At 41.3% G+C, this 12,043-nt stretch overlaps 1 protein-coding gene across 34 annotated transcripts in view; it reads right to left on the reverse strand.

The window, feature by feature from the left end:
* Positions 1–12,043, reverse strand: part of kcnma1a (potassium large conductance calcium-activated channel, subfamily M, alpha member 1a) — a 139,405-nt gene that overhangs the window by 60,101 nt on the left and 67,261 nt on the right. For 33 of the 34 annotated variants that reach the window (XM_028988349.1, XM_028988384.1, XM_028988364.1 and 30 more), the window contains exons 4-8: positions 8,939–9,032; positions 8,365–8,476; positions 2,536–2,611; positions 1,426–1,501; positions 616–786 (exon numbers count right to left, since the gene is read on the reverse strand). In XM_028988349.1, coding sequence (XP_028844182.1) covers positions 616–786; positions 1,426–1,501; positions 2,536–2,611; positions 8,365–8,476; positions 8,939–9,032 — 529 coding nt within the window. Of the gene's footprint in view, positions 1–615; positions 787–1,425; positions 1,502–2,535; positions 2,612–3,626; positions 4,020–8,364; positions 8,477–8,938; positions 9,033–12,043 lie in introns of those variants that run through there. The other variant, XM_028988379.1, reaches the window with a different exon arrangement.

Here is a 12,043-nt window from a genome sequence, read left to right on the forward strand (position 1 = left end):
ATAACCTTGTGCGGTGTGCTTTGTAGGCACTAGACTGTGTTGTGTGTGTACACTGTGCTGAGAGTGGACAGTGCTGGAATGCACTGACTGCTAAGGCTGTGCTGTGTCTTGCTCTGTGCAGAAAGTGTGTTCAGAGGCTGCTAATGCTGTGGTATCATTCAGGCCAACCTAAGGCTCATCCTCCTGCCACTGTGTTTGTTGGAATGTTGGGGAGGGATACAGAAGGGTGGGGGGGGGTCCCCGAAACCGCACACTGCTTTAAGAGAACAACAACAAAATTATCAGACTGCATCATAAAATAGCATAACTGTACAGTTTTTAACAGAGTGACTACAGTTTCTAACAGAATTAGACACATATATCTACAAGGAAAAAGGATTTTGGTGGACTAATGTTGGAGTAGTTATGTGTAAGGAACAGGGATAGATGTCATTACAAGTGCACACACTGAGACACAATACATAAGTATTTTACAGAAGGTACAATAAAATGTGGTGAATTGGATCACAGTGTATACTACTAAAGAGTGGGTGTCTCTCCAAAAGTATATATAAACGATGTGAGGTGTGACATAGGGACAGAGGGTGGAGGGGAAAGCAGGAAACTTCAGTTTACCAAACCACCGAGGATGAAGAAGACCATGAAAAGGCGCCCTAGGGTGGTTTTTGCATAGACATCTCCGTATCCCACGGTGGACATAGTGACCATAAGCAAGTAGACACATTCCCAGTATGACAGCGGCTGAGAATTTTGAAAGTTTTCCCAAGGGTCCCCTGAATTCTCCACCTACGAGAACAAATTTGACAGCATGAGTGATTCCTGGTCATTTGATGCCCTCTGCTGTTCAGTTCAGAACACGACCACAGTTCTGCACACTGCACACAGAGGGTTTAAAACACAAGCCTGTGATGCCACCTATAGTCTAAAACAAAAGAAGTCAAATGTAAGATCAGAAGTAAGAAGTCAAAAGTAAGATAAAGTAAATAACATTCAATAACAATAAATAACATTCAATAACTAATTACGTACTTGACTATTATTGCATCATAGCATTTCCAAATCAAGCTTGAGGTCTAGTGGAGTTCATGTTTTGAAGGCAGACGTTTTGAAGGCATAAGAGTACCTAATCAATATAACACATCATGTATAGCTATGATATCATTATATTCATAACGTTTTGGCTGATCAGTGTGTAATTATATACTATAATTGATCAATCTTTAGACACTAATTTGTTGATGTGCATTGACCATTACTCATCTAAAAGGTTTCTCACTACTGCTGACCAAATCTTATTAAAATGATGGGCTTTTTTTCATCCCTGGGGTACAAAAAAAATGCTTTTGAGGAGCTAGAAGATACAAATATAGCCTAAGACCGCAATACAGTGGATGATCTTGTAGAACTATACGGTTTCCTACTTACCAAGTGTATGAATCCAGCAGCTGTTAGCCATGTGCTTATAAAGATGGAACACAGGTTCACCAGCTTGATGGAATTGCTGTATGGGACAAAAAACATAAGAGAACCTCCAGAGTTCACCATACACAGACAAAAAAAAGATCTCTGGTCTTGATGAAACAGTCTGACCCACCCCTGTTTCAGCAGGGGAATGTCACAGACACCACACACCCTAACATCTCTATCATTCTGTTTAGTAATGGGAGTCAAGCCAATGAATGCAAAATAAAGGAGAGTGCAGTGAAATATATTGTGTTTTAACAATGATTTATAGATCCTGTGTTAATTCCATCACTAACATTGTAATCCTTTTATGAACTGCTTTATGCTGTGATACAAAGTGTGAATTTAATCCTGCAAAAACAATATATTTAAAAAGTATAAAATGCAATAATAATACTTTGTATATTTATGCTTAATATGCTAGGGACCAAACACCGGCTATCCTGAACTGGACAATCACTTAAAAATGCATGAATGGGTATTACCAAAGTAAGGTAAAAATTTTATTCATTTAAGTAAAATTATACATGTAATCTAAGATGAGACCAGATTGTTAGATGAAGAATGTATTGATTTATTCATACATTCACTTTTCCTTTTGGATCTAAACATAAAACGGTTGTATTTATTGGTTCAATCAGTGTAATCAGCGCCATCCCTCTTATGTCCAGCCAGTGGCACCATCACAGAGGCAAAATCAATCACTGGGGCCTCCAGAGTTTATCCGGCCCAACACATTCACTAATGGGCTGGCCTCTCCATTTGACTCTGCCCGCATCAGACCCAGTCAGAGAGCCAGCAGTAGGGATTAGCATAAAACATTTTGTCAAGATATAAGCTCTTCCTGACATCTGCGCCAAAGCTGAAACTCTGAGCAGTCTGGAGGGATACTGGAGGACACAACAACAGCAGCAGCTGCATGACTCCTAAGACTACTTCAGAGGGGCAAAATACTAAACGCTGTTCACGTAACCCTATACATCTCCATGCAGTACCAGCAAAAGATGCCAAAGCCAACATGCTGCACGTATGAGTGTAAACTGCCCGAATATGCTTACTTGTTCCACTTACCTTGTTTTTAAGATATTCAAAAACTGTAAAATTTCTGAGAACTGGATCAGCCTCAAGGCTCTCAGAAACCTCAACCCTGGAAACAGACAGAAACATTATGTTTCATTTAGCATGGTTTAATATTGCACATCTCATTTCCTTTTAAAACTATTTCATTAGTTGGTTAGTATATTTGGAGAGTCAATACTTCCACCAGAAATGTGTTAAATAAAATATCAGTAAAAATGTTTGTGATGGTAGGAAAAGGGATGTTATTCTGGAAACAGATCATATTCTGAAACTGTACGTCTTTCAAAATATTATATATGCACTGTTGTTATTGTTCTAGTTATAATTACAATATAAATATTAAACAATTATAATTAAATGATTATTAATTATATAATGTATTTATTTTAATAATTGAATCATTATTTAATAAATAATGATTCAATATTATTAATCATTATTGCAAAAGTGATTTTGAGAATTGAAATTTTATTGATAAATTGCACATTTAGCTAAATACCACAAAAAAACCCTCTTTTATAGTTCAATTTAAACAAACTCCAAACTGAATAAAAGAACTGGACTTCCCCATATCATATGAATCATATTTGATTATTCTGAAATTTTCATTCTGGAGCATCACTAAACAAAACCATCTTGACAACAGGCGCCGCCAAGTGATTGTCTGCGCTCTCCCTTCTCTGCAACACAAGAAAAGCGCAGGGTGCAGCCGCGAGAGACTTCACACCTTGGAGAGACATGGCTGTCTCTCAGCTGCCTCCCAAATGAGCTCATGCCTGAGCAGATTACAGAACAATGCAACACCTGCTTCACTGGGCCGCTTACATAACACCAATCTAACTCCAGCAACATCCCCCCGAAACAATGCTGAATGACAGGATTACCAGCGGATCTTCAGCACATCTACTCCATCTAATCTAAATAAACCAAACACATGGGTAGTAGGTGCTGCTGTCGGTGGGGACGCGGTCATGTACTAAAATAAACCATCGGAAGTGGACAAAAGGACCAAAGAAAGGTAGAAAGAACAGATATTGGCTCTGGAACGTTCCTGGGGAACATAGTGTCCCAGAGCCCCTTACCCCAGTTGGAGAGGACGCGTAGATAGGACATGTCCCCCTCCTTCTCCACTGTTGGGGCCAGGCCCGGCTTCACTCTGTATCCATTGTGGAACAGGTCCCCACACGACTTCTTACGCCTGCGGTTGTCCTGCAACAACTCGGTCTGCAGGGCTCCTCTGGGCCCTCGGAAAACTAAGAGCTTGCTCGAGATCATGCTTCTCCAAAACTCTTAACAAAGCCTTTAATATGCTGCTAATTTCTTCAAAAGTGAAAAATATCTGGAATATTTATCAAAAAGGTCTGACCTGAAGTGAAGTACCAAGTCCAGAGTCTACAGCTTTGTCCTGTTCTACTGTTCTAGATCTATGCCAGCTCTGTGAATTCAGCCAGGACAGGAGACACCTGCTCGCAGACTGGCTCCTGCTGCTCTCATCCTCGAGTTTTTAATCTGCATAGCCCATGCACACACACTCTCCCCCTTGCCCGAACACTGTCACCGGAAGTCATGTGAAATGTGTGCCCACCAATAATCTGCTAAGGCTTTCAGAGGTGAAACTGAGATTTAGAAGAGACAGCAATTGGAGTAAAAAAAAAAACAATGAGATCGGAGAAAAACAATAATCCTGAATTAATCATAGTCTGCTGCAGACAGCAGCCATGCAGCCTCCTCAGTTTCTGAATACAAACTGTGATTGGTTAGATGCTATTGTCACGCTTTGCCATTATACATGCTGAAACTTACTTTAAATGTAGTATTATTATAGATTCCTATTCCTAACTGCAACTGAATTTAACAAATATATAAACATATCAGGATGCCTTTCACACTGTATCATCAGACTGCAGATTGTGAAACTTGTATAGTGTTGAAATATTCTGGCACTCATTGTTTAATGTGCTTTTCACCATAGGTAGAGGATTTATACATTATTTATTAACTGATCACAATTTTTTCTCTTGCGATCCAGCCATTTACATTTGGTCTCTGTAAAAGTTGAGACTGGGCCTGTTATATTTATAGAACACAAAGATGTTCTCAACTTTCTAGCATCTTCCACATTTTTTAGGAACATGGGAGATAACATATTATATATTTTTTTTAAATATTAGGAGCAATGCAAAAAACTCTGCAATATAGCAAACTAGACACTGTGTTCGTGGTAATATTGACGTTTCCTTCAATGCAACAGATTTACAGATGCTGCCATGGGCCACTTACTTCACTCCACTCAGCATCCTCAATGGTGGTATTACCACCTGGATGAGGAGCTCCACTAAATGGCACCACCCGGATCTCAGGATATTTGGTAGGTAACTTGAACTTTAACTAGTACTGTAACAGCAGTGCAGTACTGCACAACAACGAAGTGCTTCATTGTGCTTTTTTACAGGGACGATTCAAATTCATGTTTGCTAAAGGGCATGATTGGAAAAACTGTGATTTACAGAGACAGAATCATAGAGAGAGGCTATGGACTATGGACTGAAACAGATGTCACATAAGGTTCCACAACAATCTCTAGCCAGGGGATCATGACCAATCCAAATGAATCCAGGCCATGTGAGCATCTGAAAGACTCATGTAGAATGGGCAGATGCCCATTGATGGCTCTGAGCTCCATTCTGGACATCCACCTCGCTTCATTCAGCAGGAAAAGCTCGTAAACACTGGGGCCTGGATCCCAGTCACGTGTCCAGGCAAACCAGACCACTGGTTCCTTTTCTCAATCAGCACGGGATGAACACAGCTCAAGAGGGATAATGTTCTGTGTGTGCAGCCGGGATTATTTCCAGTAGGTCGGACCCTTTTCCCCCATAATTCATCTGGCAGCAGTGGTAACATGCAATGCAGATCCATTGGGCAGTGACATGTGAGGGCCGCCTTGCAATAAAGAGGCTTAAGCACACAAATTAGTTTCTGCGATAATATTGTTCATGTTCTTTTCACAGAGAAGCTTCCTGTTGGAGGGCGACAGGCGGCCGGAGGGTGATGAGGGGACGCACATGACCCGAGAAGACAGGGATTATTCTGAAAAGCAGCAGACTGGTGCCACACCGGCTGTGTCCAGGAGGTGGCGCTGGTACTGCACCGTGCACACCAGTGCATTTCCATGTCGCCCACCACATATCAGTCGCACCGGGTTTTAATATTTATGTTTCTGAACAGGGCGCATCTACTCTCACAGAGAGTCCCGTGTGAGTGTCGCCGCATATCCGAGCAATTCGCTCAAACCCCACACCGCTTGCCGCCACTGAGACCTCCCAAGGCAATCTGCAGGAAAATGCCCTCATTAGGCATGCGGCACGATCCATGTCCGACTGCATCATTATAAAGTTTGGACCACAAGGGGCCGGGCTCAAAACAGAATTCCGCAACAGCCGTAAAAATCACAAAGTGTTTCGGTGCCGGGATAAGGAAACGGAAGCGATTTGGAGTTAATTGGGTGGAGAAGGTGCGCTGGCGGCCAGATAGCTGAGTTTAAACGTGCAGGCTAATCCCTGTACGCCTCTCCTGGGAGAGATAGTCAGTCAGAGTAGTTCGGGAAGATTAATTTCAGTTCTCACTGCATGGTCTTTATATATTAATGGTACCTCACTGTGGCGTTTTAATCAACGTCCTTTTCTCAAAAGGTCTGCAAATGCCCCCCTGACCAGATGGGCCGCAGCCTTTCAGCAGCGTTCAGCTACTACAAAAACACTAAACAAATGTGCAAAGTTAACATAAATCTATATTTTTATTACAAAAAGGAACTCAGGCAGAATCAGACACCAGAGACAGAAAAAGACCAGAAAGAACCAAAGCAAAGTTCTGAAAAAAGCTTCACAACACTAGAGGTCACACAAATGTATTGATTTTCTTTTAAATACAAAATGGTCTTGTTTTTTTTTCTAATGCACATTATTACATCTAATAAAGCCCACACACAGGTTACAGCATGTGCAACACTACGAACAGTGGTACTTGTGGTATTCTTCACCTGGGGAATTACTTAGGTCCACATGCGACACATTTTACTGAATGTAATTTGTATAAAAGGAAGAAAGCAAGATGAACAGAGACATGAGTTTGTTCTCAGTGTTGCCTGGTTGGCCCAGATTTAAGTTTAGATTTCAGGAACAAAAATAGCTTGTGGAGTATAGGTGTTAAGGTGCTGGGGCAGTTAAGCATTTATCAGATCATTTTTAGAGTGGCTGAGCGGGGGGGGAATTCTAGGATCAAGCAATCCCATATCTGGCAAAACGGCCTGCACTCCTTCACTCAAACGAAATATTCACGAGTGTCCTGAATGAGGAAGATTTACACGATAAAATCTATCAAAATTTATCCAGAGGGACTTACGATCAGTAGTTACAGGGACAGTCCCCGCTGGAGACACTCAGGGTTAAGGGTCTTGCTGAGGGACACAATGGTAATAAGTGGGGTTTGAAACTGTGATTTTGTGGCCATCTGGTTTACACTCATTTTGTGGTAATTCAAGGTAGTGACAATCATGCAGGTGAACGAGGACTATATCAGATCTCCTGTATATCTGTAATGATAGGAGAGGGCAGGTCTGGCTTTGTTCAGGTCAGGTGTGAAATTTTCTTCCGGTGCGTGGCTAACAACATCAGTGATAAGGCACGGCCGGCTGATGGTAGAATGATCTTATGTAACCCTGAAACACCAACACACGTATGGGACCACCGGAACCGCTGCGACTTCTTAACGCCCTGAGCTTATATTGAAGTGCTGTTTAACATTGAAATAATGTCACTGCCTTAGGAACCGGGGCAGACATTTCAGGGCTATTTATCACTCAGCACATATTTAGCTCTCTTCATGAGTGGTCTGCATTTGTGCAGTGTGATGTATGCTGAGGCGACTGAGAAAAAAAAACACAACTGCCCCAACAATGGCAGTGAACAATAGAATTTATTTATCAGTTTGAATTCTCTATTCTATCTGCTATAAGGTGAATCCTCTCTCACACTGTGAAACACACCTACACAAGTTCCAGAGACACACAGTTATTTGTCCACGTCTTCTTCCTTGTCCAGATGTGTTTAATAGTGAAGACGATTAAGCTCCCACTGTGTAATTGTATGTGAATATTCGTAGTTTAGCAAGGACCAAGAGGCCTAACAAAGATGTGAAAACGTGAAAGCGTTGTAAGCACTACAACCAATGCTTATTAATTGAAGATATCGCTTCGAGTGGGGGGAATGGTAATTACATGTTAATAATGTAAATGGTGTAAATGGTACATTTAGCCTAGGTAGCCTAGGTCCCGACAAAGATAAAACAAGATTGAGATTCTGTGTGTGTGTGTGTGTGTGTGTGCGTGAACTGACTTCAGCTAAAGTCCCGAAGTCCAGCCAGAGAGCGTAACATTCCACTTCCCTTAACGTGACACCAGTGAGACTCATCTGAAAGCCTTTAGTGAGGTGTACTTTACCCGCAGCCCAATCCAGGTCAGCCCTCCGACTGCACACGGCCTCCGCAGTACCTCAGCTTACACCGCTGTCTGCTGTTAATCACGGATCCATGAGGTGGCATTTCTGAGTCATGTTTTATTCTGCAGAGTACAGGACCTGCTCGCTGTCAGGCTGTCAGTGCTATAACGCGGGCCCAGGACGTGGTTTTGCCTTATTTTGCAACACTCAGGGTACGTTTTCAAAAGAGGAGCAAGACCTTGTCACTTTCAATGAGGGGTGAAAGTTAACTCCTGCCCCGTGGGCTCCAGGCTCAGACAGGAGCAAGAGCAGTGGAGAGACCTACCCAGCCAGCTTCTGTTCAGATACACCGACACGAAGACCGGCGGCACCGTGAAGAAGTCCACCACAGAGTTCACCTCCAGCCAGAACCACAGCTTATCATTTGCTGCGATGAACTGCAGGGCAGATTAAGCAGAGAAATCAGGCCATTACACAGCGCATCCTTTCAGGGGTGTGTAAAACACGGCATTCAAAAGTTCAAAAGTCTGAGACCACAAGAGAAACTATCAGACGCCCTTGTCCATACAATCAGTAGTTACGGGGACAGTCCTTGCTCAAGGACAAGATGGTAGTAAGTGGTGATTGAAACTGTGAAGTTGTGATCATCTGGTTCATAGCAGAGTGTCTTTCCCACTGGGCCACTACCACCCTGCTACCAGCGAAATATCTTAGAAGCAGCTGTTTCCTTCTGCTGTAATGACAGGAATGTGACAATTTGTGCAAATCTGAGAGCTGGTGCTGTGATGATGGAAAAAGACAGAGATTCCCTTTGATTGATATGTTCTGTTTCCTCTGTTGAAAAATGTGGCCTCAGATTTTTGGACTTTTTCTTACAGAATTCCTGTTTTTATACTCACCCGCAGACCAAAGTATAGTAAGAAAAACACGTTGAATGCCATATCGATCTGTAACGTGAAATCTTTGTAGAAGTTCTGACAGGATTCTATAGGACTGTGGAGAAGAAAAAAAAACATTATTAACAACTGATTCACAAATAGTTTCCCATTACTCATACTGTTACATTTGGCTTTTCTACGAATGACTTGTGATTCTTATTAATTGATAAGAAGCTCACAGATGAGGGATTTGAAAGCTCCCTGGGGTAGGGTTAAGAATTGAAACAAAAAAAAAATGTCTACAGTAGCTGAATTTATAATTCTCCAAATCAGCTCATGGTGCAATTTAGGACATAATTCAGGAACACTGTTGGCATATTTTGTTGTGTAAAATGTCCCAGTTTAATAAGAGAGCACAGTATGACAATACAAGTGACAGTAAAGACAAGAAAGAAATCAATATCTCACTATCCAGGACTGTTTATAGAGTACTGTGTTGTAAGTCAGAAAACCCGAGCCAGTTTAGTTCAATTCATATGCAAATGAAGACAGAGAGTGACAACGCTAGACGGGACACATTTCATATGTGTACTCGTTTGCTCTCTTAATTGTTTATTTGGCTGCATAGACTGGTCTACCTCGTTTGAAATTAGTCGACGTTCTGCTGCTCTGTGGAACACTACCGCCTGAAAACTGAGGCAGATGTTTGCTTCTCCCACGGATGCACACACACGTGCACGAGTGTGGAACTGGGTGGGGGACGCATGCCTTTAAGCACTTCTCTGGCCTGCTTTTCTCAGCATTTCATAATAAACTGGCATGCTGACCTGGGCTCGGGGTGGCATTCGTTTCTAGAGTAGACTCTGAACGAACAAACATCCATTCAAAAACACTTCCTATAAGAAACTCTTCACATGTTACGCACATGTTATTTCCACCATTTTTGTGTTGTTTATCATTGTAAAAGCTTGTAATTGCCCTGAGATGGTCTTTCTTAATAAATAAATATATGTATCTTGTCCCCTGTGGTTGTACAGATTTTTATGAAAAATAAATCCTGAATCGTAAAAAGTTCATCAAGTATTCTAAATTAATCTTTTTGGGGGGGCTACTACATGCACTATTAGAAGACACAAAGCTAAAGCTCTGCCTGGTCCAAATCTTGTCCCTGCAAAAGAACCTACTTATAAGTCCTCTTATAAGCCACAATTTGTCTTCCTGATGCTGTATATAGAAACAGGTTGTTTTTAGATTAGATACTCCCTTCTCCCTCAGTCTGTCCTGCATGGCATTGGCAACTTGAAAGGGAAGGTTTCTGCGTTTCTTCTACAGGCAATAAGGTTCTAATATAGATTGTATTTCTTTTAACTGCACTGTGTTTCACATAGCAAATATTTTAATTAAATTAATTGTGCAGAGAGGACCGGATCAGTGAAAGAAAATGCATGATAGTTTTTCCTGCCTCTGACACAACATTTCCCATTTTGACTCCCAAATGTTTCCCATGGTCTGATCTAGATTCTGTGGCAAAACAGTGGATTGCACACTACTGTTTAATAGTTTATGGTCATTTAGAAATGTCTTGTTTCACTATTATTGTCACGTTTGCCACTACATTTATAAACCATAAATGCACCTTGTGCATAACCATATTAAGTGATCTTAACCATTTTAGATCATTCTAATGGCAAAACCATCCATTGTACTGTGTTGTAGGATTTCCCTATCCACCTAGATGCTGAGGCCACCCAGCAGAGTTACTCTCCTGGCCAGGGAGAGAACATCAGGCCCCCTGGAAGCTCCATCTCCAGGCAATTTCACTGTGACCTAAAACAAGCCTGCTGCTATATTTGGCACCTGGAAGACAAATTGTGGCTTATGCCACAAGGGGATGCAGGTGGTTTTGCTGGGACATCATGTGGCCCAAGCGATGCTCTGGTTCAGGGTGGTGTCCTAGCAGGAATATTGTGAAAATTGCATTGTGGTGCCATGTGTTAAGTGAAAAGTTACGCTGGAAGAGAGTATGGGCAATCATGTTACTTTCATACAGTCTCAACTGTGTGTATGTATCTGTGTGTGAGTGTGTGTGTCACATTTCACACCATTAGTTTCAGTTGTGCACATTCCATAATTTATGCCAGATGATAATGACAATTTTCATGTTACTGATTAAAGAAATTGTTTTTAATCCATGGCAGGATAAAAATGAACAAGGATACGATATAAAAAATAAAGTTGGAATGGCTTTAAGTTGTCTGAAAGACCACTACATAGCTACTCAGCTGAGGGCGCTTGTTTGCTAGTTTTAATCCTAATTACTCAGCATGTTGGAAAGGTATTGAAGCTTCATTATGAGATGATGTCAATAATAATTCAGGCAATAATAATAATAAGAGGCTGACACCGCCCAGTGATGGCCTAGTGGGTAAGGAAGCATATTCATAATCGGAAAATTGCGGGTTCAAATCTCAAACAGCCAAGGTGCGACTGAGGTCCCCTTGATCAAGGTACCGTCCCCACACTCTGCTCCCCGGACACCTTTCATGGCTGCCCACTGCTCACCAAAGGTGATGGGTTAAATGCAGAGGACACATTTCTTTGTGTGCATCATGTGATGTGCTTCAGTGTTTCACAATCACTTTTCACAAACTGGCTCTCAATTCAAGAAAATCCATTGATTAGCTTATCTTTAAAGAAAAGTGATGATGACGTTAGATCTTTTATTCTGCAGAAACCTGTCAGGATCCTATGATGATGCTCCTTTGCAGCTTTTTTTGAACACTCTGCTAACAATGCAGAGTCCTCACTTTATATTAAAATAACCTACAAAGTTGATTGTGGGAATCAACTTCATCTAATGTCTAGGGACAGTTTAGTTGTTAGAATCTAAGCTTTTTGTAACACCATCTCAGACTCAAAAGCAACTCTAGTCTTTTACGATATGCATTGAATTTCACTGCTGATGCTACTGCAGTTATTTTGTGTTTTTTCTGTAACATGTTATTTGTCTATTAAATTGCCTATTGGATATTTTCAATATGCACAAAACATATATGGGCAGAAAATTTGGGATTTAAATTTGTTATTACAAGAAGACATACTTAAAACAACAGTTCTTGAAGGGCT

The sequence above is a fragment of the Denticeps clupeoides genome, chromosome 8 (genome assembly GCF_900700375.1).
Source record: "Denticeps clupeoides chromosome 8, fDenClu1.1, whole genome shotgun sequence".
Lineage (NCBI taxonomy): Eukaryota > Metazoa > Chordata > Actinopteri > Clupeiformes > Denticipitidae > Denticeps > Denticeps clupeoides.